At 56.1% G+C, this 26,284-nt stretch overlaps 2 protein-coding genes across 6 annotated transcripts in view; one reads left to right on the top strand and one right to left on the bottom strand.

Annotated features, from left to right (window-relative positions):
* Atg7 (autophagy related 7) overlaps window positions 1-20,944 on the top strand; it is a 154,752-nt gene extending 133,808 nt beyond the window's left edge. Inside the window, exon 19 of the mRNA XM_090323928.1 lies at window positions 18,302-20,944. Within this exon, the coding sequence (XP_090180054.1) occupies window positions 18,302-18,334 (33 nt within the window). The 3' untranslated portion in view covers window positions 18,335-20,944. The remainder of the gene's footprint in view (window positions 1-18,301) is intronic.
* The window catches only part of Vgll4 (vestigial like family member 4), a 67,892-nt gene continuing 60,553 nt past the window's right edge, over window positions 18,946-26,284 (bottom strand). For 3 of the 5 annotated variants that reach the window (XM_090323924.1, XM_090323925.1, XM_090323923.1), the window contains 3 exons: window positions 22,522-22,741; window positions 21,693-21,816; window positions 18,946-21,397 (listed from right to left, as the gene is read on the bottom strand). In XM_090323924.1, coding sequence (XP_090180050.1) covers window positions 21,042-21,397; window positions 21,693-21,816; window positions 22,522-22,741 — 700 coding nt within the window. In that variant the 3' untranslated portion in view covers window positions 18,946-21,041. The remainder of the gene's footprint in view (window positions 21,398-21,692; window positions 21,817-22,521; window positions 22,742-26,284) is intronic. The other 2 variants (XM_090323927.1, XM_090323926.1) reach the window with 1 other exon arrangement.

Here is a 26,284-nt window from a genome sequence, read left to right on the forward strand (position 1 = left end):
TCATTCTACTCCCATCCTTTCACTTTAAGCGTGCATTTTGTTCGCCAGTGAGGTTCATCTCTTGTAGCTAACAAATGGTTGGGTCCCATTTTTATAATCAGTCTGTGTCTTCTGATCAGAGGATTTAGATCTTTAGCATTCAGTTATTCATTTTTTTTCGCCAATCCTGGGCTTGAGCTCAGGGCCTGAGCACTGTCCTTGGACTTTCTCAAGGCCTAGAGCTCTACCACTTGAGCCTCAGTACCACTTCCGGCATTTTTCTATGTACGTGGTACCAAGGAATCGAACCCAGACCTTTGTGCATGGTAAGCAAGCACTCTGCCACTAGGCCAAACTCCTGGTCCTAGCCTTCAGTTATTCTTGAAAGGTATATCATTCCTGGCATTTCATTGTTTAGTGGTGCTGGGGAATGAAAATAAACTGGACAAATGAGTTCTATACAGGGACCCCTTGGAGTTCTGGGGGACTCCCTCAGATTAGGACGCCCTGGGAGTATTTTTGTCTATGCTTGGCTAACAACTCCAAGCCATGGGATCTCAGAAGGGGAAGAGGAAGTAATGAGCAGGTTTCTTTTAAAAGGTAAGACCTGGTGGGCCGGTCTAAGTTTAAGGACAGTGCTCAAGCCTAGGACTGGCAAAAAAAAAAAAAAAAAAAGTAAAACCTGTAAGGTTTTCACACGCCAACAGTAAGTCATATGGGCACATGGAATGTGAGGCAGGCTAGGAAATATAGTTCTCGTCAGGCAGCCGAGGACCTCAGTGTAGAAAACTGGAAATTTCTAACAGTCAAAACCAGTCACTGACAACTGATATCCTAGCTACTCGGGAGGTAAGATCTGAGGATCACAGTTTGAAGCTAGCATAGGCAAGAAAATCCATGAGACTTATCTCCAAAAACTACTCCGAAAAAGCCAGAAGTGGCTCTCATGGTAGAGCACTACCCTTGAGCACAAAGAGGCTCAGAACAGTGCCCAGGCCCTGAGTTCAAGCACGTGGACTGGCACCAAAAAAATTAAATGGAGGAGGAGGGCTATATTTATCTGCCAGTGCTTAGTTCATTTTACACACACACACACACACACACACACACACACACACACACACACACACACACAGAGGATGTTTTGGGGTTTTTTTTTTCAAGCATGCCGTTTACTCTCAGATGCTTTGTATACCTTCAAGACTAAAGCTGATATCAACGGAAGAGTCCCATTAGTTGTGAAGGGTCCCCTACCAGGGTTCCGGTCCCCGAGAGAGACCCACAGAATCGCTTCCATGCAGTGAATCCCCTAGTTCTGTACCTGTGCCTGAAGCGCCTGCAGCATGAACTTGTTAACACGGCGCCGGCATTTGGTGAGCATCCAAAGTGTGTTCCTTCTTCAGGAGAACTCTGTGCCAGCATCTGCACTTGCAGGACCTGGCATGCTAGCTATACAGTCCTGTTCCCATGGCCCGTGCTGTGTGTGAGTGAAAGCAGAAGACTTTTTTTCAAAAGAGCCCTTGAACACGAGCCCTTTAAAATTTAAAATCTCAAGCCCTCAGATCGTACAAGCCTTCAACTTTCTCAGTGTGCTTTAAGTACTTTAGCTCTTTATTTTAATACACCTCTCAGACCACAGATTATTGGGGGGGGAGGGCTGATGTGGGTTTTTTTTTTTTCTTCTTCCCATGTTAGTTAAATAAATTAGCAGTTATGACACATCTCCACATGGCCCACAGCTTTTAGCTTGTAAATGTAGGGTTTGAACAGCATTACCCACAAGCCCTAGTTTTGCTTCTGCTGGCAAGAGCCAGACAGAGCCGTTCCAAACCCAGGTAGCACTTAAAGGGCCAGGCAAGGCCTCTTGAAAAACCAGCTACATCTGCGGAGATAGGCTTCTGATGTAACATGAGTATTGCCTTTTTCTTTCAGTGGCCAGAGTATGCACTGAGCAGCAGACCCCAGGGGTCTTCACAGCCTCTCCAGACTGCTTGCACACAGGACACATAGCCAAGGGGGCTGACACATGTTTTACATTTTCTAAGCCTTTACTAATAGCCTTAAAATAAGTGCAATGTAAGGTTTGCTGAATTATGGATGCTTTTTATTTAGTCATAAGGCCACAGTTGTTCTGTGCCTTTGCTTTTGGCAATCCTTCCCCACCTCCCCCCCCCCAATCCATCTCTAATTTAAAAATGTGATTCACTAGGAAACTATGATTGTATTAATCAAATTCATTTGAGAGCCAACTTTTCAGGAACCCATCTATTTCTGTACAGCGAGAGCCATGTGTAAATGTCCTGTTTTGTGCCAGCACTCAGCGTTCCCCTGACTCAGTTGCTCCAGTGGTATTTCAGTCGTCCCCCCCATAAATCGGGCAACACTGGCTGTGAGGGTCACTTGCCACTTGTGATTCTTCCCAGGGTTCTGATAGTGATCGCAGGGTGATATAAATAGGCTAGGATTCACCACTGGCTATTTTTATAACTGGGGCTTTCTAAGTGGATTTCTCCGAGTCCAGGCAGATTTCTTCCCAGCAGCTTCTGCTATTTTCCTCCAAATGAAGTTTCTTTTCTGTCTTTTTTTTTTTTTTTTTTTTTTACCCCCTGCCTGCCTGTCTGTCTTTCCCCTCCCCCAGCCAGCTGGTGTCTGCAGAAATTAGAAGGAAGGTAAGTGCCTAGGGGAGTTCTGTGGAATCATATATCTTCACCCCTCTGCGTATCATCTTTCTCTGGTCTGCCCTGAAAATGGCACGTACCCCACCCATCAGGTGGCAGGATCTAAGGGCCATGGCGGCCCTGTCTGAAGTGGACGTGCACCAGTTCCCAGTCTGGGAGTCTGCCTTCAGAACTGAATGTGTGCTTCCCAGAATCACCTGGCCTTTGTCTCTATAAGTGTGTCCCTGCCCCAAGTGAAAAATAATTTCTCAGTGAAGTTACAGCTACTAAGCCAGCCGGCCTGACTCCCCTAAGACAAGGCCCCCTAGAAGCCCACACTGTCCCCACCCAGCCTGACTGGCTCCAACTCCTCCCTTCTCTCCCCCAGCACCAAGAGGCTCCTGGGAGGGGCCCTTCCTTCAAAAACCTTTCCCAGGTTTTCTTGCTGAAAACAGCACATTCTGTAGAGGAAACCAGCTGATTCTGCTCTCTTTTTCACCTTGTGTTTTTCTGACCACACTGTCCTTGGCAGTCAGACTTGTAGGCTTGGGGGGAGAACTGATAACGTGAAGTGTAAACGTTTACATTGGCCAGCGTCTGCCACTTGCAGCCCTCACTCCTCTGGGTGGCTGCCAGCAGCTGTGACATCACCCACCGCTCAGTCCTGAGTGTCCCCTGCCTTGACACACAGCTTGCTTTCCCATTGGCCCCTGACCTCTGCCGCCTCTGCCTACCAAAGCACTTCCCTCCTGGGTCAGCACTGGACATAACAACGGAGACCTTTTATAGACTCTGAGTCACCCCACCTCCAGCCCCTCAGGCCCCAGAGTCTGCAGCCTGGCCAAGGGCACTACAAAACCCAATCTCACACCTCCTGTGATCCGGCATCTAGGAGACAAAAGCAGGAGGATTCTTGAGTTCAAGGCCTTACGAAGAGACGGGTCTTTTGGGCTTTCACAAAAAGACCCGGTCTCAAAAAAGAAAAGAACGAAGCCAGATCACCAGTCCATCCCAAGCTTCAGTCCTACCACGCCCAGGGCTGTCTCCCGTCCCAGAGGAAGTAAGTGAGAGTGTTGGCACAGAGCTAGCAGCAGCAGGGACGGAAAGCAGTAGCTGCTATTTTCGGGGTATCTGTTGTGTAGCAAGCACTGGGCCTCGTGTGATCTCCTGTACGCCTGCAGCCACTCCGCTGTGTTTGCAAGCCTGCTGTATGGATAAGGAAAGTCCGGCTAGGAAGATGAGTTGGCACCTGTGGCTCAGACCTGTAATCCTAGTTACTCAGGAGGCTGAGATCTGAGGATTACGATTTAAAGCCAGCCCGGGCCTGCAATCCTGGCTACTTGGAAGGCTGAGAGTGAGAGGATAGCAGTTCAAAGTCACAGCAGGCAGAAACGTCCATGAGACCCCTCCCTTCTCAACCTATAAATGGTTGCTGTGGTTGTCCTCCTTGCTAATTGGGAGCAGCAGGGTTCCAGGCCAGCCCCAGGTAGAAAAGTCCCTGAGACTTGGGCTGGGAGTTTGGCCTAGTGGTAGAGTCCTTGCCTAGCATGCACAAAGACCTGGGTTCCGTTCCTCGGTACCACATACATAGAAAAAGCCGGAAATGGTGCTGTGGCTCAAGTGGTAGTGCTAGCCTTGAGAAAATCCAAGGACAGAGCTCAGGCCCTGAGTTCAAGCCCAGGACTGGCAAAAAAAAAAAAGTCCCTGAGGCGATCCTCTCAGCCAAAGCTGGATGTGCTGGCATGTGCCGTCATCCCAGCTACAGCAGCAAGCCCCCAAAATGTGGAGGCAGTCCAGGCATGTGCCCAGACGGGAAGCAAGACCCCGCCTCGGTAATGACTTGTGCAGATGGAAGGGACTGATATCAGAAGACCCTGAGGCTCAACCCGCACTCTAAACTCCAAGGGCTCCATCTCAGTGACAGCAACCGAAGAGTCATAGAACTGTTGACAAGCACAAGCTTTTTCTTTGTCATATGCTCAAGGAGCCTTCTCAGTAGTATGGTGTGAGAGTGAATTATCTCACCTGGCGGGGGATGGTCTTCACGGGAGAATTTAAAACAAAACAATGGCTGCAAACCACTGAGGTCCCCCTTGCTGCCAGAAACCCAGGCGCCTGCTGGCTGAGTAGCGCTCTGGGGGTTGTGAGGGGTAGACTGGCTAGAAGGACCGAGGGGAGCAGCCAGGGTGCCTCCCTCAGGACCACCACCGCCTTCCCACTTGAAAGCTCTAATCTAGGTCCCGAGCTGACATTTCTCAAGTACTTCCTTTGTGCTGACTAATGTGTTAGGTGCTAGGGAGTTGGAGAGAAAATAAAAGGAAAAAGGGAAAAAAAAAAACACATCCCCACTTCACCAAGCTAAGCACTCACAGCAAAAGAAAGACAAGGTCAGCATCACATATACCATCAGGGAATAGCAAATGAAAGCATTCATGAGATACTGTTATATACCTTTTAAAGGGCCCAAGTCCAAAGCTGACAGCACCAAATGCTGGCAAAGATGTGGAGCAAAAGGAACTCTCATCACTGCTGGTGGTGGGGGGGGAACAGTGCAGCACCTTTGAAAAGCATACCTTGCTAAGCTAAGTACACAAATGACACCGTGAATGCACTAAATGTGCCCTTCGGTGCAGCAGTTGGCCCCCTGGGGTTCATGCAGACGAGGTGAATGTTTATGCCCACACAGAAACCCGCGCTCCAGGGCTGCAGCAGCTTCTTCACAGTTCCAGAATGTAAGAGCAAACCAAGACACTGTTCCATGGCTAGGAATGTGGCAACCGTGCCACCTCCTGCCACATGGACTTGACCCCAGCCCCAAATTAAATCCACAAATGTCCTTGGACAGGGAAATGGATACGTCACGGCCCATCCAGACAATGGAATATTCTGGGGGAAAGAGAAAAAAACTGTGAAGCACTAAAGAGAAACTTTAGGGATGTTTTACTAAGTCAAAGAAGCCAAGAACTGATTGAGTCAGAAAACGTTCTACATAGCCAGGTGAGGCGGCGTGAGGGCCGAGGCTGAGCAAGTAAAGCCACCCTCCACTGCTGCCCAAGCACATAGACGTTCTGTGTAGAGGGCCGGGGACCAGGAGGCGCTTCTGCTCAGCAGATGGACCAGCAGTTCAGCCTGTGCTTAGCATGTACAGGGCTCCAGTTTCTCTAGTCCTAGCATCAGAAAAGATGAATGGGGCTGGGGAGGGAGAGAAAGAGAGAGAGCACTGCCCCTCGTGTGGAGGACAGAGGACGGGAGTCTGTCCGGGAGCCCGGAGAGCTGCATGGCCACGCTGGTGAAGAACGTCGGGTACTGCCTTCTGCTCTGCCTACACGGAGCATTCGTTGCTGACCAGGACCTGGGAACCGTCAGATTCGAGAATGAGCATTGGACCGCCTTCCCGTTTCCACAGTGGCGCATGCCCAGTGGACGGCTGAGCTTGTGGAGACATACAGAAAAACTTGAGATGAGCCAGAAAGCCAGCATGGTTAATTAAGAGAGTAGCTTTCATTGGACTTTGAACAAAAGTTCATTTAGATAATGCATTTAAAATGGTAAAGATAAGGAACAGAAGCAACACTGATTTTTTCTTAACTCCATGTTTCTCATCTGGCAAATAAAGAAGAAAAACCTGCTGGTTATAAGGTTTATTTCCAGCTTTACAGTTCTATTATAATAAAATTTTATGAGCCGAAAATGAGGCTTAGTGGTAGAGTGCTTGCCTAGCATGCCTGAAGCCCTGGATTCGATTCCTCAAGCACCACATAAACAGAAAAAGCCTGAAGTGGTGCTGTGGCTCAATTGTCTACCAATTGCTAGCCTTGAGCAAAAGAAGCTTAGTGATAGTGCTCAAGCCCCAGGACTGGCGAGGAAGAGGAGGAGGAAGGAGAAGAGAAGAAAACTTATAAAGATTTGTTTGTCTTTGAGAGGACAAAGGTGAACACATGCAGCAGTAGTTCTCACTAGACACGATGTGAAAAGGAGCTGTGCTTGCCGGTGGGAATGGGAGGGGAAACGGGGATAGAGCAAAGCGTGACACTGCTTAAAAAAATGTCAGGGCCGGGAGCAGGGCCTAGTGGTGGAGTGCTGGCCTAGCACGCACGTACAAAGACCTGGATTCCATTCATCGGTACCACATACACAGAAAAAAGCCGGAAGTGGTACTGTGGCCCAAGTGGCAGAATGCTAGCCTTGAGAAAGCCCAAGGACAGTGCTCAGGCCCTGAGTTCAAGCCCCAGGACTGGCAGAAAGAGAGAGTGAGAGAAAGAGAGGAGAAGGAAGGAAACCCCTCTATTATCTCTACAATAACAATAAAAATCACATTTAAAAAAGCAAAAATGATTAGCAAGAGCTGACTTCAAACCGTCATTCTCCAGATCTCAGCCTCCTTCCTAAGTATCTAGGGTTATAGGTAAACCATCAGTGTCCAGCTTTGATTTTTTATTTTGAAACTCAAACACACCAGCTTTCCCAGAGTGCAAATCTTCCAACCAGTGAGCCTTCTTTTGTTTGAAAATTCTTGTAGTCTCTGAAACGCTGATATTATCTTTTGATAAAAAGCGAAAAAAATAGAGTACCATGCTAATAGCTACAACACTGAAGCGTTAACACCCCTCTTGTGTGTCGGTCAAGGCTTTGGGATGTGCTGTGACCCGCACTGTCTTCAGGTCAGGGTCTCAGACCCTTCCCTTGGTGGGGAGACTTGGAGTGATCTTGCTTGGGCTCTCTCGGTGCAGAGCTGGCGCTACTATCTCATCTTTCCTTCCACCCCAGTCTGCCTTCACTTTCCCTCCCCATCCGTGCCTGCAGATGGCAAGGAGAGTCTTCTGGTCCTTGCACACGGAACATCATCACCTGGGGACAAGGTTCTTTCAGGCGGGGCAGAGGCCCTGAGTAAGGGGAAGTCAGCTGGCAATACCGGCCATGTGCTTAGACTTGTACAGGCAGGTTCGTGTCACCTTCCCCAGACGCTGTGGTACAGAGGAATCTGTGGTACAGGGCGAGTGAGGCTTAGAGAAATTGAGTAAACCTCCCCAGAGTCCCTCAGCAGAGCTGAGGTGGGAACCCAGCCCCATCAGGCCCATCCCAGCTCTCTAAGCTTCTCTGACCCAGTGGGCAGATCCCTGACCCTGGCTAGGTTTCCTTTGCTGGCAGTGTTGTAGCCAGAATATCTGACAGGCCACTCACTCTCTTTATTCATCTGGGTCCAGAGGGACATGTTAAGGTAAATCTGGAAGCTGCAAGCTTTTGGCTTGCAGCCTGGCAGCGTAGCTGTTTGTACTAATGATAGCATCTGTGCCAGGGTGGAGGGAGCCCCACGACCTGTGACTACACAGGCTCAGAACCCCCCCCCCCCCCACCGGCAGAACAGTCGGAATGAGAAAGCCTCCTTCAAGCTGATGGTCAGTCACTAACCACAGAAAACAAGCAAGGGAGACTGGAGCCTGTGCCCCTGCCCAAGGCAGCCTCTATGCCAACCTGGCAGACGTAGTCAGAGCTTAAAGTCTCCCTGAGCTTGGGAGCCCACGCATTCAGGGTTCTTCTTGGGACAGGTGTTCTGTCTCCCCAGTTTTCGCCCAGTTGTCCTCTGCCTGGGAATGTTTCTGGGCTTGTGAAGTCACTGGAGCAGGAGCAGTCACGTCTCTTGCTGGAGCATCCAGCGCTCTTGACACTGAAAGCCAGAGCTCTGTGTCCCCTCCTTTCTTATAAATGAAGTACCCCTGTATATGAAGGGATGCCGGGATTGTTGAACTTACTGATAGGTGTTGGGGGGCAGGGGGCTGGGACATCTCTCCTTAAAGCTGCAGAGCTAGGAATAGGAGACACAGTCAGTCATGAAGTCTAGTCTACCCGTATAAGACTCATACCCAGAGGTGTGTCCACTTTAAAAGCTTGTTAGTGACTATTTTACATGACTGAACACTCAGCCAGCTGCAGCCTTCAGACCAGTCTGTCCAGTGCTCACTGTGCATCCCTGCTCCAGGCCCGGGCTGCTGGAGCTTGTAGTGACTGTGGTTAGACCATGAGCACGTGCAGTGTTTGCATTTGGTGTTGGAAATTTCTTAAGTTACTAGACATTCTGGATCTAAGTGAGGCAGATGTGGGTTGAACCTGCCCTGCTGCTGGCCATCTGTGAAATGGACACGCTGCCCCCTGGAAGTGCTTTGGGAAGGGTTAATGAGAGCATGTTCTGTGAACATGTCTGTGCAGGGCCTGCTAAGCGGGGATGCAGTTGGCTTTCGAGGTATCGGCTTGGATACTTGTAATGCAGTCCATCTCAAGCCATTCCTGAAGACACCCCGGTGCTGGGTTTGTAAGCGTTGGCTCAGCAGTTGAAACTTTTCTGTCTCCCTGTTGGTAAGGACTGGGCAGATCTCTGATCTTCATTTCTTCATAAACAAATCTTTATAAATGAGACTCCTGCAATCTCTTGGTGCTCTCCCATGCCCCCCCCCCTCCACGTGAGTGTTCCCCATCCCCCTAGCTTGTCTGTGGGCCCAGAGATAGGAGCTTTGTCCTGTGTCGGCCTTGCCCCAGGGACAGCCCAGGGGTCTTATAGGCAGAGGAGCAACACAGGAAATGTGGGGTCAGAGGCCTGAGAAAGGTGGGCCTGTGCCCCCTCCTCAGGTAGGGAGCCCTGAATGTCCGTCTGCCACTGGGCTTTCACTGGAACCTGATTTCCACACTGCCCTGGGCCGGTTTTCCTCCATGCTCCGGTGGAAGTGCTCTACTGATACTGGCACAGAGCAACACTGGCTCTGCAGGCAAAAGTTCATGTTGTGACATTACAGTGGTCGTACCCCACAGAATCTCCGCTTGCAGCCAGAGCACAGCTTGCTCAGTCCAGCTAATGCAGAAGAGCTAGAACAGTGAGAAAGTCAAGCCTTCACAGGGCCAGGGATGACAGGGCACTGGGGAAGGCTGGTGAGCCTTCCACTTTCCCTGTCCTGACAGCTCTGGGCTGCCCGCAGCGCTCAGCATGCCCACACTAGTGTGGGAGACTCTGTGACTGAACGCTTACTTGAAAGAACTGCTGGTGTCATTTCAAGTAGGGAGCCCCAGGCCAAAACAGACAAGACCGGTTTTTAAAAGTCTCAGTTCAAAGCAGCTTGAGACTTTGTTTTGCTCTCACTGATCTCTCCCTCAGAAGGGACCCCCCAAATCTCTCCACCCCTCTGACTTGACTATCCCTTCCTCAGGCTGTCTGCTGCCCTTGCTCCACTGAGTCAAGGCCCTGCTGAGGTTCCCTAAGTGCACGGGAAGTGAGGGAAGGCATTGCCTTTCCACCAGCAGCAGCGAATAAGCCATTTGACTGTGCTCACCCTCCACACCGTGGCATATCAGAGAAAGCCACAAGTGCCACACAGGGTGGTGGCGGCAGCTCCATGCTCCTCAGGAAGGCAGAAGAGTTCGAGTATCGAGCGGCGAGAGAACACCAGGGGTATACATCCACATTCGTCCTGGTCTGTTACTGGCGTGCAGGTGTTTAAACCAGCGCCACAGAAACAAGCCGCGCACACTGCACATTCTCCCCAGCTTCCGATTGTGATGTGAAATTTAAGGACGCTTGTTTCTCTGCGCAAAAGTTCGTATCACCTGTGTCGTGAAAAGTAGACCCAAGGTGCCGTTCCGCCTCCGTAGCCCGAGTGATTAAGTCAGTCAGATGAGAGTCATGATAAATCCTTTCTGTGGACTGTTTAAATCCTCGTTTGCTTATTATAGATCTATGTAAGTGGCCTATTTTCTTGTTGGTTCCGTTTTAGATCAAATGCATCTAGAAATTTGTCCATTTTTTTTTTCCTAGATTTTCCGGCTTATTCGAATATAGTTGCTCAACTATTTCTTTGTAATCATCTGGATTGCATTGGTATTTGTTATAATGTCCCTTTTAAAAATCTCTCATTTTATTAATTTGGGTCTTCGCTCCTAGTTCCAGTCAGATCCTCTAGGGGTTTACCATTCTTACTTAAAAAAAAAAAAAACCTTCTGTTTCATTGACTTTGGCGTTTTTCATTTAGCATCGATCTTATGAACGTCTCTCGTCTCTATTCTTTCTAATCTGAGTTGGCTTGGTCTTACTTTTCTAGGATCTTCAGATGCATCATTGGAGTTATTTGCAGTCTCTGTGGTCTTGATGTAGGCACCACAGCTGCAGGTTCCACTTGCACTGCCTTTGATGTGTCCCCAAGCTGCTGGTTGGATAGACTTGAATTGTCACTAGATTCTAGGAACGTCTTTATTTCTCCTCTTAATGCTTCAATGGCTACATTGAGCAAAGTGCTATTCAGTCTCCATGTGTCTTTATTTTCTGTAGGTTTTGTTCAATGTTGGATTCTAGTTTAATTCCATTATGGTTTGATAAACCATGGGAAGTTATTTAGATTTTCTTTGTATTTACCAAGACTTCCATTATGTCTTAAAATACAATCTAGTTTGGAAAAGGTTCCATGGGATGCTGAGAAGTGTCATTTATGCAGCTGCTGAGTAAAACATTGGCTATCTCTCAAATTTACTTGGCCTAGAGTATCCTTTAATTCAGAGATTTTTTTTTTTTTTCAATTTGGTTGGTCCTAGGATTTGAACTCCAGGCCTGAGTGCTATATCTGAGCTCCTTTTGCTCAAGGCTAGTGCTCTGCCATTTTGAACCACAGTGCTACTTCTAGTGCTATTTCCAGTGGTTAATTGGAGATAAAAGTTTTACAGACTATCGTGCCCGGGCTGGCTTTGAACCACTCCTCAGACCTCAGTCTCCTGAGTAGCTAGGATTAGGATTACAGGCTTGAGCCATCAGTGTCCAGTTCTGGAGCCTTCTCCAGAACTGCCCCAAGACTGAAGGACTGCACTTCCGGCGAGCCACAGGCCACCCCCGCCCCGACGCCTCGGGCACTGGGCCTTTTTCTGAGGGTGACAAGATGTGCACAGTGAGGTTCAGGGCCCAGTAGGCTTGCTTTTTTAGCTGCTTGTTAAACAAGCACTTACTGAGCGTGCTTTATTGACTTACGCATGACTTGGAAGTTTTCAAGCATACACTGGCGCTAAGCTCCGTGCTGTGCAGCCACCAGTGGTGGAAGGCAGGGCATCACCTGTGGGGGGGGGGAGGGCAGCATGCAGAGGGAGGGAGGAGGAGAGCGGTGCTGCTCTGTGTACAAGGAGGGTGGGAGACGCCAGAAAGCAGCCAGTAGTCAAGTCCGTGGGCCTGTCTCCCACATGATGGAGGCCATATCACACTGTCCACCCAGATCAGGACCGGCCTGGGAGTGCGTTCAGCCAGTCACCAGGAAAATTAGCTGTTTCAGGAAGCTTCCTTGCCCTGTGGCGGGCGCCTGAGCATGCTTCTGTGTCTCGGGGTCTCCCACCCCAGGCCCAGCTCCAGTGCTGGCTCTGGGCACACAGCGCAGCTGTTCGGGCACTAGCCTGCAGGCCTGGCTGAGGGAGGGGCAGACCAGCAGGCCCGGCCTGAGCAGTGGGCAGCCTCTTCATCCTCACACAGCTCTGAAAGCCGCCCCAGCCTTCGGGGGCGAGCTTGGGGCAAGCTTTCCTGGGGTAGCAGAGCTGTTTAACCCCAGCCCTATCCCTGGCTGCTTTTTACCACCACTGTGAGCGTTGGTTTAAACTCAGCAAGACTTGGGCCAACAAACTGAAGGGAAATGAGCCGAATAGTTATTTATATCGTAAACCTCTTCTGGAGTGGATGGCTGCCAGTCCAGCTCACACACACTTAGGAAGAAGGATCCGGTGACTTTGAAGGAGGATTTTGAGGAGGAGCTCCATCTGCGAGCTTGTTCTCAGTTTCTCTCCTGCCTGGGTTTGACGTTGCCCTGAACGTGGGCTTCGTGTACCTACCTCTCAGGGTGGGCTGGGATGACTGAGACAGCCCCATGTGCCGCCAGCTGCCCAGACACAGGAAAGCAAAGGTCCCTCTCCCCGAATAACTAAAGCCTGTCATTAAAACTGCTCTCAAGAAGTTGGAAGACATGAAGCTGATTTTTTAAAGATGTTATTTCTTGAAACCACAGTTGCTCTTTCTTTGTTCCTCCCCCAAAACATAGTCCTCTGAGCTCCGGGCCTGCTATTTATCAACTCAGTAAAGAGAAGGAAGAAAACGAAAGAAACGGCAAGCAGCGAAATTGTCCATTTATAACATAGGCTGGAAAATATTTATGAAGGGAAAGAACTATCCTGACTTTTTTTTTTTTTGCTCCTAAAATTGTGCACACTTTCAAGTTATCCCAATTTTAAAAAACCCGGAGTTCATCTTGAGCCCCGGCTTTCCACCATGGGAAGCCTGCAGGCCTGCCCCACAGAGCCTGCCTGTGCTGTGGGCCCTGCACCACCGAGAAGCTGCCACCTGGTTGGCGGGCCCAGCCATGCCCCTTCACCAGGCCTTTATCCTCTTCCCCTATAGCTGTGGATGCTTAGGGTGAACGAGGCAGGGACAGGAACCCAGCGACTCTGGTGAACAGCCCCTGGAGTCTTAACACTGACTGCATGGGTGCTGGGGTGGCAGCAGATGCCCTACCTAGCACAGCTCCATATCTAGGATTGGCACAAGACAGCCAAGGTAGAGCAAGATGCCATCCACAGCAGCCCCCTGTGTGGCCTGAGGGCAGGGCAGCGCCCCACAGCCACAGCAGCTTGGAAGGCAGCAGAGTGCTTGCTGAATGACTTGACCGTCCAGTAGTTGGCTGTCGGCCACAGAGCAAGAATCGCGCCTTGTGGCCCTGTGTGCTGACCCAGGACACTGCTGTGTGGCCTGTGGGGGCAAGATGTGCAGTCGAGCCCCTGTGACCCAGCTGTGCCACTGGCTCATCTCTCTGTGCCCTGCTTGCTGGGCCATCTCACCACCTGGCAGCACTCCTCTCCTCCCACTGCCACGCGCCCAGGCGTAAGTCCTGAGCACAGGGCCAGCTTTGGGCTGCAGCCTGCCTTGGCTCCTCCCACCGCAGGCGGAGGTGGTGCTTACATGACAAGCAGGGGAACTGCAGGCCTCTGAGGTCCCTTGATCAGATCTGGGGAGGAGTGACCCTGGGGGAGCAGCCCTTCCCCCCCCCCCCCGAGGTACAGAGCCCCTGTGAGGACATGGTCTCCCTTCCTGAGCTAGTGAACAAGCTTGAACTTAGGAGTTGAAGTTGAAGGGCAGCCTGGCAACATGGCGCCAGCCTGTGTAGGTACTACCCCAGCTCCAGGCCCCTGAGCCCCGACCGCCAGCGGGCACACAGGGAGCCGAGGCCTCTGAATGTCCACTACGCCCCAGCTGTCTTGCTGAGGCCTTCTGCTGTGTGATGCTGGCCAGTCTCCCGGGGTCTTTGGCTTGTCCATGCATGTTCTCACTGTGGCTAAGAAAAAGAGCATGCTTGAAATGTGGTTGTCTTCCCTACCTTTGGTTCCCCGAGGAATCTTTACTCTCCCCCAGTCTCCCTAACACTCTCATCTCTCTTATAGAAGATGGGTGGTGTGAGGCCAGGTGGCCCCCATCTTCCCCCTGTGCCTTTGCTGAAAGCCTGCTGCCCGTGTGTTTCTGCCTCACTGGTTTTTTTTTTTTTGGCGGGGGAGGAGGGGTCATGGGGCTTGAACTCAGCCTGGGTGCTGTCCTTGAGCCGAAGAGCTACCTCCCTACCCTTGAGCCAAGCCCCACTTCCCATTTTCTAGAGGTTAATTGGAGATAAGAGTCTGAGGTCCTTTTGTGCCAGGTCTGGCTTTGAACCACGATCCTCAGATCTCAGCCTCCCGAGTAGCTAGGATGACAGGTGAGCGCCACGGCGCCTGGCTGGTTCTTGTTTATATGGTGCTGGGATGGAACCCACGGCTGGTGCTGGCTAGGCCAGTATGGCCCCTGAGCTGCACCCCAGCCCGCTGAACCCCACCAACCCTCCCTGCTGGTCTGCCTAGGGCAGCTGTAGTGGGAGGTAGGGTCGGGGTCTGTGATGCAGCGGTGGAGCGTGGAGGCAGGGCCCTCGGGAGTGCTCACACGTGACAGCCCTGCCATCGGCTGAGATTCCAGGTCACCTGCATCGGCCTTACCGGAGGGACTCTTCTCACCCAGGCGTCCCCGGGTGCCCCTGCCCCTGCCGCTTCCCCTCGGAGGCATCTGCCCCAAGTCACAACTCCAGCAGCCTCCATTTATCTCAATAACCTCTGCATTTAACACGGGCCAGGCATACAAATCATATCCTGAAAGAGATGTTGGTGCCACAGAAATCACCCTGTATTCCTACCGCCTAATTCAAAAAATGCGTTCCAAAGCTTGGGAGCTGGCAAACGTGCCCAGGCACGACCTCCTCCTCGCGTGCACCCCCTCCCAGGTTAAACCCACACCACTCCCAGCTCCACGGGAGGCTGGCACTGCCGGGGGCATCCTGCAGCTGGATGGATATTTAGTACCACCCTTGAAAACTGGGGTCAAGGAAGACTTGAACCCTCAGGCCCGATGCTGTGTGCCTATCCCTGCGCCACCTGTCAGGCCAGGCTTTGAATGACACCGGAGGAGGCTTCTAAACACGGCAGTCCCTGAGGCCTGTGGGGACTCCAGAGCCTTCTGTCTGGAGACTTCTCGGAGGATTCGGAGTGGCAAGGCCACTTTCCCTGGGAAGCAGCTGCCTGCCCTCCCCAGGCCTGGATACCAGCCCCCCACTACCCACACCGCAGCCTCTGGAAGGAAGGGGGCATGCAGATCCGCCGCGCTTGCTTTCTTCAAAACACAGATGAGCGTTTCCTCCATCTAAGAGCTGCTTGCTGACAGGCATAAGGCCTCTGGCACTCCAGCCCGTGCCAGCTGCACAAGCCCAGGCTCTTCCTGGTGGTGGGCAGGAGGGGACCTGCCTTGGGGGCCGCCTGCGCACGCCCTGGGGACATGAGGGGCCCACAGGGTCTCCCCAGCCGCAGGCTGTCTGGTTGAAGCGAGTCAGCTGGGCCCTGCTCTCCTGCGCCTCTGTGCACCTCCTGTAGCCCCCCAGGGCTCCCCCCAGCCTCCTTTCCGTGCCAGCCTTACCTCGGTGGCTTGGGGTGGCAGCTGATCTGGGCACCGAGTGCAGGCCAGGTGCCTGTCCACCTATCCTCTGCCCTGTGCCCGAGCTGGGCTGCCCTCCAGCCTGGCCACATCAGCACAGAGCGTCTGTGGGTGGCGTGGTGCGATCCTGGCAGCCGAGTGTACACTGCCCTGCTCCTCCACGCTGTGCCCTCCCTCCCTCCCTCCCTCCTACCCTCCCACCCCACCCCACCCCGGCCCTGCCGAGGTGGAGTATCTCCTCCCTTCCCTCCTCAGCCTCGGCTGGCGAAGTTCTCTGTCACGTCACCTCCCATCTTGCCAGCTGGCCTGGGTACCTCTGACAGTGGAAATCAGGGCTCCATGCACACGCCTCCTCAGCTGGCGCCATGTGGCCGGGGGACCCAGAGCTGCCCTGAAGTCCGTTCCTGCTAAGCTGGCCTTGTGGACAGGGTCCCCAAAGGGAGAAAGATGGTCTTTACTCCCTGGGCTGGCAGGGAGACAAGTGGGAAGGTGCCAAGTGGGCACCGGTCGCTAGGCCTGCAGTCCTAGCCACTCAAGAGGCAGAGATGATAGGATCACGGTTTGAGAGCAGAAGTTTGTGAGACCCCACTTCACACAGCAGCTCAGCACAGGGCTAGGTGTGTCCTGTCCCCTCCCTGCCCTGGCCCAAAGCTTCCGTGTGCCGCAGCTGACACGAGGCCAGGCTGCAAGACCAGACCTGCCCCACCTGAGGCTTTGGGCTACCCCTGCCCAGGGCTCTATGGAGCCGTGGAGTGTGTAGCCTGCCGCCTGCTGCCTCCATCGCCCTCCTGCCAGGAGGTGGCCAGCCTCCCGCCATCCTGCCAGGCCAGGGACACCGAGTGCCCTCTCTGTGCCTTCCATGTCCACACCATGCAGCCTTTCCTCCACCACTGGGCGGAACCACTGGGCACTGCTGGGTCAGGCGCTGAGCTGGGGGGGAGGTCAGCAGGACACCCCAAGAGAAGGGCAAGGAAATGCTGTAGGAGGATAGGAGGAAAGGCAGAGCTGGAGGAAGAGGAGGAAGGCGTCCAGAGCCAAGTCCCCGATGTTGGAGAACAGAGCAGAAGCCAGAGGAGGGCCAGGACTCCCCAGGCGTGGGGAGTTGGAGGCAGCAGTGGCTGGTTCAGGTCAGGGCTGGCTGTGGGTGGACAGCAGCCGAGGCCCTTGGACTCCAGTGGCCGTCCATCTCTCCTGGAAGGGCGGGGGGGGGGGTGGGTCCTGTCCCCGGCATCTTCTCGTGTGCTGTCTCCCGCCTTTCCTGAAGACTGAGCGTGGCTGCCCGGGAGAGCCATGGGGGCAGCCAGGGGCCGCTGTGCCCCCAGACTCTGCAGCATGCTTGGGGGGCGCCCAGCCCGTGTCCTAGGGCTCCCACGTCAGTGCTCTGCCCCTCCCAGAGCTCTGGGTGCCCTTTCCCACATACTCGCCAACTGCGCTGTTTAAAATGTTTACATTTGCCAAATGAACACTTTTCACACACACCCCAAAACGTAACTGCCATTCGCAAGGTAATTACAGCGTTTATGAAAGAGGAGCCTTGGTTTGCCGTCCAGAGCCGCCTCCGGTGGTCGGCACTCAGGTGTCTCCCCTGAGACGGGGCCGCCGGCCCAGCCCTCTCCCTCCCTGCTCTTCAGAGTGGCGGCCTGCGCCTGCCATGTGGGGTTGTGGTCGGGAGGACTTGGGCCCTCCACAGGGCCGTCATTTCCTCTGCCCTCCGTCTCGTTATGTGGCAGAACGGGGCCAGCTGAGCCACTGCCCTAGGGTTGTGAAGACAGAGTGGAGGCAGGGTCTGTGAACAATCGCGCAGTGGGCGCCCAGGGAGTGTCCCCCCCCCTCACTCATGGGTGGACACGTTTTCTTTCCTCTTGGGAGATCACCTAGGGTGGGGCACGGTTGGGCTGGAGGCTGGCCGTGAGTGGCCAGGGCGTTTCTGACAGGGCGGGGCCTGACAGGACAGGGCTGTGAAGGCGGGAGGCCCTGCAGAGCCCCATAAACATGTCCCCTGGAGGTGAGAGCCAGCGCCTCCTCCATGCTGCCCGCCATCTGTCCCGAAGGCTGGGGACGCGCTCAGGTCGCCAGGCCCTGTTTGCCCTGTCTTCAAGAGCTTCCTTGTAGAAATGGAAGGGTGCCAAGAGGAAATTTCCTGCTCTCTGGAAGCCAAGCTGGCAGCCGTGTTTACCACCCAGGCAGCTCACCAGAAACACTCGGAGGCCGCACGGGGGCTCTGCTGGGGTTCTAGGGCCTGACACTCCTCCCCGCCCCCAGGCTCTGCCTTCACTTCTGGCTGAGAAGTCCTCCTGGGCCCGCTGTGGGGCTGGTGGGCAGTGGGCCGCTCCCAAGACTTCCCTGGGGCTGCAGAGTGGGCGGTGGTGCCGAGGGGAAGCCGGCAGGAATGGGTGGGGTGACAGCCTGAGGCGGAAGGGCTCCGCCTGGCATGGGGCTGGCCCTGCAGGGGTGGGGAGGCGGGGCCTGCGCCACCATTTCCCCTTCATCTACTCTGGGATCTGGTTCACTGTGCAAGAGCTGGGGTGCTGGCTGTGGGGCCAGGCTGCTGGATGGAGGAGCGCTGGTGCGGGCGGCCACAGGCCCCGCTGCCCGAGGCCGCGTTTGTTGGAGAGAGCACCCGCAGGCAGGGTGCAGAGTCGAGCCTCTCCCCTTCTCCACACAGATCTGGGACATGAGCGACGACGAGACCGTGTGAGACGACCGCCCCTCCACGAGGTCACCAGAGCAGGCCTGTGCCCAGGACTGGCCGGGTGGACATGCAGCCTCCCGGAGCCAAGGACCGCCACGCAACCCCCCTGCATCCCCGCTGGGTTTGGGTTCATAACAACCTTGGCCCTGCCCTCACCATTGACCACGTACAGTGATGACGGGCCGGGGTCACAAGTACTCTTCCCACCTTGGTCCCCAAGACCAGCCCCTCACTTGTGAGCCGGTCTCTGAGACCCTCCACGGCCATGGCTCTGCCCAGCCCCTCACTTGTGCAGCCCAGAGGACCCAGCTTGTGCCCGGGTGCCCGGGAGGACAGCCTGGGGCAGTGGATAACGGAGGGTCCGCCTGCCTCTGGCCTGTCTGCCCTCACCATGGGCAGGGGGGCTCCACATTCCCCCTTCTCCGCCGTGTGCGAGCAGGGGAGCTGGTGTGTCCATGGAGCCCTGGGCGCACTGCCCGCAGCCCCGTGCACAGGACCGGGAGGCTCCGCTTTTGTCTCTGGCCCAGGTCTGACGCCAGCACCACTGCTGCAGGAAAGACCCCAAGACAGGGGCAAGACCCCTCCCCACCACCACTCAGGACCCAAGAGCCACAGGCTGTGGTTTAAGAGCACTTTATTATTGTTCTTAAGGCTACTTTTAAGTACAAAAAAAAAAAAAAAAAAGATGGCCTGCCAAACCTTTTTTTTTTCTTCTTCCAGGAAAAACAGGCCACAGAGAATGGTATATTACAGATTTACAGACTCGGAGAGGGTCAGCACGCTCGGCGGGCAGCCAGGCTCCGGAAGAGCAGCCGGAACCCCCGCTTTGGGTGGGAGGCTGCTTGGCAGTGACTCGTGTGCCTTCCTGCTGTCCGGGCCCCCCCCCCCCCCCCTGCAGGCACGGCCTATCCCGGACAGGCCAGGGCACCCCTGGGGGCAGGATCCCCCCCCCCCCCACAGGCCTGCGCGCTGTCTCCTGGTGCGATGCTCTGTAACCTGCAGGTAACAAACTAGTGGCTGCCGACTCGGGTGCCGCGGTCTCACGGCAACTGTGTTCCCGCACGTTTACAGACGTTTACACACACACACAAAAAAAGATCAACTTTTTTTTCCCCAAGCAACAACAACAACAAAATGAATGATTATGATAGGAAAGGGAAAAATTAAATAGCTACATATCATTAACAAATTAATTGTTCTTCAAAAAATACCTACAAATTTCTCTGTACATTCTTTACGCACAGCGTAATGATGGTCTTAAAGTTACCTATATAAAAAAGTGTTCTCAACAGTTTTCTTACAGAAAATATAGGGGCCCGAATGCCAGAGTTTGGAAGCCCAGAGAGTGGGAGTGAAATGCGGGCAGGGCGGGGTAGCAGGAGGAGGCAGCGGCCTTCCTGCATGTTCGAGGGCCAGCCCCCAGCCTGTCCAGCCGGCATCCGTTTCCAAGCTCAACAGCTCACCGGTACCTCCCTCCCCTCCCCCCGGAAGCCAGCCCCACGGACCTCCACACCCAGGAGTCCACGAGGCTGTGGCTGAAAGAGCCATGCCACCTGGCCAGGCGAGATGCCACGCACCTGAGAGCGGAGACGGGCGGCCTGGGCTTCGTCTGCACCGCTTGCCTCTACTTTCTAGTTAGTAGCTATCAACACAGCAAGGTGAGAGCGAGTGCAGCCGTAACTGTAGAGTCAGGAATGTATGCTTGGCCCCGGCGTACGAAACCCCTTCGCGCACACCGCCAGCCATCCACCGCTGGGCCAGGAGTGAAAGGAAGCCGTCCATGCACCCAGGCAAGTCAGGGACCAGCTCGAGGGGGAGCTGGAGCACAGCCCGGGGTGCAATCAGTGACAACAGCTGCAGCTCCCTCGCAGCACCCGCAAGCCAAGTGAACGTCCAGCACACAACTGTACCAGCAGTGCGTAAATCAGGACGGGCCGCGGGCTGCGTGCAGGGGCATCCGCACAGCCTAGAAACAGCTATTTTCCTATGAAGACACACGTGACCTCTGAAGCAGTCCAGCGTCCTCTGGCCTCTGCGCTAGTCTACAACCGTGTCAGAGGAGGCGGACACACGTGGTGCTGGGCTGCAGTTGCTGCCAGCACCTGAAATATAGAACAACCTACGTCAGCCACACTCGGCTCTGTCTACACAGAAGCGCGGGCACGCACAGGCGTCATTCTGGAGCCCTCTGTTCTCTCAGCAGTTTGCCCTCCGAGGACATGTCTCACTGACAGCTGCCCGGCAGGCAGCCCGTCCCCTCCAATAGTGCAAATCAGACACGACAGTTCTCTTCAAGTATACACACACACTCACACACACACATGCACATGCTGCTGAACGGGACACACGCTGGAGCCGGGCCGCGCACCCGGGTCTCAAGAAGCAAATGGTAAAAGCACAAAGGTCTGAGTCCCATGTGGTCATGGCTTGTGAGCAGGCGCGGGGCCCTGCGCCCAGGCGGCTGACCTGCGCCGAGGTTTCTTTGGTAACCGAGGCAGGAAGTGAGGCTGCTGCTACATTAGACCGGTGCTGCACCTTCCTGCTGCCACTGAGGGCCCCGTGTACGAACCCCAAGCAAGTACAAAACAACACAACGACCCTCACCCCCCACCCCCATCTTTTTTTTGTTGTTTTTTTTTGTTTGTTTTAAGCACAGATTGTTCAAAGCTCAGGCAAACCATGCAGGTCCCCGTGTGGCCAGAAGGCGTCGCTCTCAGGAGACGACGGACGGGGGGTGGCCGTGGCTGACCATGTGTGCAGAGGGGCTGGCCGGCTGGCCCCTGCGCGAGGCGGACTCCGGGCTGCTGGATGCGCCGTCCTTGGCTGCTTTGATCTGAAGCCACGTGTCGCCCAGCGCTTTGGCGAAATGGTCATCCACGGAGCCGGTGATGGACACGGAGTTGGGCGCTGGCTCGGGCTCCTTGTAATTCTTGCCCAGGCTCCGGCGGAAGTGCTCTTCCACAACAGGGTCGCAGCTGGCAGCCGCTGTGGGGAGGGGCCACAGGCCAGGTCGGACGGGGTCCTGGCAGCCCCTCCCTTCTCTGAGTCTCGGACCCGGGGCGGTCCCTGCTGTATGGGGGGGAGGCGCAGGGCTGGCGTCTGTCCCCGCCATGCCCCCCCCCCGCCCTGCAATGCTGGGCGCTGCTGTGTTGATACCCAGCCATTTATAAACCCAGTAAGTGAGCAGTGGGGGAAGCACTGCCACCCAGGGCCTGAGCACTGTTCCCGAGCTTCTTCCCCTCAAGGCTAGCGCTCTGCCTCTGGAGCCATGTACTGAGGACAAGGCGAGCACTCTACCACTAAGCCACCTTCCCGGCCCCTCTCAGGGTTTCATCTAGGGGTGGCATGGGCGCAGGACACTTACCACTGGGTGGCCTCCTGTAGTTGGTGGGCCCCGGGGTGGCGCAGCCACTGTGCGCGATCGGGCAGTGGGAGAGGTTGCAGTTACGGGCACCAGCGGACGCACAGGTGATCACGGAGGGCCGGTTCTGCAGGGGACAGGAGGGAGGTGAGCCCCTGGCCGCCCCCTCTCCAGTCTGCATGGAGACAAGCCCTGGGGCCTGGTCACAAAGGACCAGGATCTGCCATGCTGCTCCCCAGTCCTGCGCCCACCCCGACGCAGAGCTGGAGCCACGGGTGTCTGGGGCAGTGCTGTGCAAAGCACACTGGCCCCAGGCCCTCTCAGAACACCTCATTCCCCCCCACACACACCCAGCTGCCATCACAGCCACACCCAGGCCAGCACTTCTTGCAGGCTCCCCAGCGGTGCCTGCCCTCCAACCTCCTGCCTTCCGGGAGCCCAGATCCCACAGCCCTGCCCGCACACACAGCTGTGCCTCGGGGCCAGGCAGCACAAGCTGCCCGAGGGGGCCGCGCTGCTGGCTCACCGCGCTGCCTCCAGTCTCCCTTCTCCCTAGCAAGCAAAGTGGACTAAGGAATTCCTGCATTTCTTTTGAATTAACAAGAAGCCTATGTGACGCTGGTCACAGGTTTCTGAGGAGCATGAGCTCATGCCACGGTGCCCGCTGCCACCCAACTCCAGCCCACGTGGCACGAAGAAGGGAAGCCAGAGACGCTGCCATCCTCGGCGGGGGACGGAGTGGCACCCCCGAAGCCAGCCTGGAGCTGGTGGCACTCAGGGCTCCTGGCCCAGCTGAGTGGCTGCGGGGCGCCCGTGGGCTGGGCACACGTACCTGCTGCCGTTCTGTGGGGGTCAGGGTGGGGGAGAGGCCGGCTGGTCTGCCCGCGTCCCCGCTGTTCTTGGTCAGCGCGAGGGGCTGCTCCATGAGGCCGGGGAGGGACGCGTACAGGTGGCTGCTGTGCAGGCTCACGGCAGGGGCCACGGCCCTCTCGATGGGGCTGCGGCTGCGGTCCCGGGGGTCTCGGCGGCAGTCTCCGTTAGCAGTCTTGTTCCTGAAAACCAGCGGACGCTCGGGAGACGGGCCCGGCTTGTTCCCAGCTCCCCCTGCACGCTCTGGTCACAGCCACGTGCTGGATCCCCTCTGGGCACACAGCAGTTCCAGGGCCATCTCAAGAAGACATGTGCCCCTCAGCAGTGTCACCCCCAAGTCAACCTGGGAGCATGAGCCCCGACCCCGGGCTGAAACCAATGAGAAATCTGCCCTGGACTGCAGGCCCCCTGCTATGGCAGGGCGCAGGGGTGTGGGGTCCCCAAGGTGCCTCCAAGACCCCACGACTGCCCCTCGGCCAGGGTGAGGAGGGGGTAGCCAGCAAGTGCTTGGCTCCTACACCCCGAAACCACGGGCAGGAGGGACCCACAAGCTGCCCATGGGCCCTGATGGGCCTGGCCTCGGCCACCACTCCATGGCCTACAGGCCACACACAACACTGCCTCCCCAGCCCACCACAGAAGCCACAGGCTGGAGCTGGGCGCGGTGGCTCACGCCTGTCATCCTAGCTACTCAGGAGGTTCAAAGCCAGCCCAGCACTAACCAAAGAGTCTGTGAGACTCTTATCTCCAATTAACCACCAGAAAACTGGAAGTGGGGCTGTGGCTTGAGTAGGGCGGCAGCCTGGAGCTGACCAACTCTGGGTCTGGGCGCTGTCCCTGAGAACAAGTCCCACAACTGACCCCCACCGAAAAAAAAGAAATCCATAGGCTGACGCCTGCAACATCCGCTGGAGGAAGGGGCCACACGGGTGACAAGGCCAGCACACAGAAGGCCACCGAGGTTAGAGAGGTCAGCTCTGATCCCCTGGCGTCGCCTGGGCAGCCTTCCTTTCCCAGAGAGCAGGCCTTCTGAGTAAAGGGGCCTAAGACACACATGTAGAACAAGAAGGCCGTTCCCAGGCTGTCAGTGGTCAGACAACTAGCAGCAGCCATGGCTGCAAGTGACCCCGCCATCCAGCCCAGCCTGCACAGCATGGCGTCACACACTGGCGATCCCCGCTCCCCACACCCCTCCCCCAAAGGGGACACCCAGGGAGACGACAGTCCATCCCCGCCGCAGAACGCTGGGGTCCGGGCCCACCTCACTTGGATTCGCTTTGGAACTGTCTCTTCACAAGGCAGGCGGGACCCCAGCCAGCCCTCGTGAAGGTCAGCCGCCAGCGCCACCCACCCTCCATGGCCGTGACTGCTTCTAGCGCCTCACAGGAACCTGTGCTGTGGCTGCAGCCACTGCTGTCACCCTGAAGAGGCCACAGCCACCCTGGTGTCCCTGTTCCTGCTCTGGCCGCCCCCACCCCACGTTGCCAAGTCTCTGCCACCCTCCCACATGTTGCTCTTGCAGAGCAGGCCCGGGGGTGACTGCAACGCAGTGCCAGAGCCTGAGACCCGAGCCGTGGCCCCTCCGGACGTGCAGTGACCTACAGGGGCCGGAGAAGCTGCCCTCCGCCAGCGCAGCAGGCCTGCGCGACCCATCAGTCCTAACCTAGAAGCATCATGGCAAGGCCAGCCTGCTAACTCCACCGTCCCGTCACAGGACCCTGGAGTCCCCGGGGTCCCGCCGTGGGCCACACGGGCTTCTGCTCGCCTAACATCTCACACCCCCGGAGAAGCCCCCCTACCCTCCCACCTGCGTGGAAATAAAATCCATCTGCTCCTTCATTGGCTTATTTATTGGGGTCGTCTGTCTTACAGCCCAGGCAGGCCTGGGACTCGCAGTCCTCCTGCCTCAGCCTCCCCAGGTCCCACGATGACAGGCATGCCTGGCTTAACACACTTTGGTTTCTGACGAGACGGGAGCAGGAGCTCCCTCACCAGATCTCCTGCTCCCCGCTTCCCTCTCTAGCCCATGCACCCAGTCCAATTTTGGGACACTGGTGGCAAGGCGGATGGAGCCTGCCGTCCATGGGTTCGTAGTCTGGCAGGGACAGGACACCGAGGGACACGAGTTCCCGAGGGGCCTGGCCTGGCAGCCCCGGCTGGGCCGCTGGGCGCCCTGGACAACGACTGTCTTGTCTGGGGACGCCAGGGTGGCTCAGCTGATGTGGCGCCTGTGCCCACGTGGCACTTTCCTCCTGGCAAGGGACAGCCCTGACTGAGCCCACGCCACAGGGGGAAGGGAGGCCCGGAGAGGGCCATACGCTCACGGCGACCACTGCCAGGCAGGGTGAGGGTGGGGCGGGGCCCCCTGCGCTCCCACAGCCCCGGGCCGCCCCCACCTGCACCCCTGAAACACAGCCGCAGGCGGCCTCTGGGACCGGAAGAAGACCCCGAGACCTCCCTGGCTAATTCTAGTGAAATGCAGCATTGCATTTCCAGATCCTCCCTCCCCATGAGTCACCCCCGGCTTCCCACAGCCCAAACCACACGCCTTCTGCTCGCCCCTGTCCAACACAGGCCCAGGCCACTGTGGCCAGCGAGAGACCTGGCCCCAGGACTGGCGTCTGGGAGGCCACGTGCTCACTCCCACGCCTCTAAGGTCAGGAGAACTTGGGTGCTTGGCCTGATGTGGGTCTGCAAAACCTGAAGCCTGGGAGAACCCTCCATCTCCCCGGGCCTGTGCCGCTGTCCCGATCCTGCTCCCCCTAATGGTTCTGGGACGCCTGGGGACGGGGGTTCTGGGAGAGTGTCTTGCAGGGACAGTGCCTTGCCACTGGAGGAGTGGATAGGGAGCACGTGTGCACATACGAGCCCACGGGGTGGGGTGGGGATGGCACACAGGCTTAGCAGCCAGGCCCCGCCCACCCCCGCTCCGGCCTCCAGCTGGGGCCTTAGCTGCCCCTGGCTACGGCACAGCACTGTGCACCACACCAGAACTGACTCTGAGAGTAACGAATCTTCCTCAGCGAATGGAACCTAACACCTAGAACAGTGCAAATGGTGTGCTGCGTGCTGTGTGGTTAAAACTTTAAATCTCTGAACATCTAAAATACCACTTAGCAAAACAAGGTACAGGGAATGGGAAAAAAAAAAACAAAAACAACTTATATCCGTGACAGGACTCCCGGGGCTCCCCGCAGGAGGAAGGGGCGCTGCACAGGCATGGACTTGTGGCCAGCCAGGCACCTTCAGATGTCCTGGCCAGCCAGGACTCATGGCTCCGGGGAGAGTTATAGCCCGGAGGCCGTGGCAAAGGCAGCCCTGGGTCAAGAGCGCGTGTGGTGACACAGAAGTGGCCTCTGGGTGGCAAGTGGCGAGGAACGGGTCATAGGCGGGGTTCTGGCCTGCAGACTGTCCCAAATCCACAGGCCACAGAGGGCTGCCTGCTCCCACCAGAGCCACGTCCGTCGGGCGACCTTGGTCTCGGTGCCCGCAGAGGCCCCTGGTGTCCTAACGGGAAGCCACGTCCTTCCTCACACCCCCTAGCAGGAAGCCACATCCCACCTCCACCCAAGAGCCTAGGCGCCACGCCTAAGCGTGGGGAGCCACGCTCTGCTACTCAGCGCCCGCAGGGCCTCCCCCACCTCTGCACGCTCCGCTTTCAATCACCCCATCGCCAGGCAGCTGAGACCCCCCTGCAATGTCACCTGCCGAGGGCAGGCTACTCG

The sequence above is a fragment of the Megascapheus bottae genome, chromosome 33 (assembly GCF_031878675.1).
Source record: "Megascapheus bottae isolate mThoBot1 chromosome 33, mThoBot2.hap1, whole genome shotgun sequence".
Taxonomy (NCBI): Eukaryota; Metazoa; Chordata; class Mammalia; order Rodentia; family Geomyidae; genus Megascapheus; species Megascapheus bottae.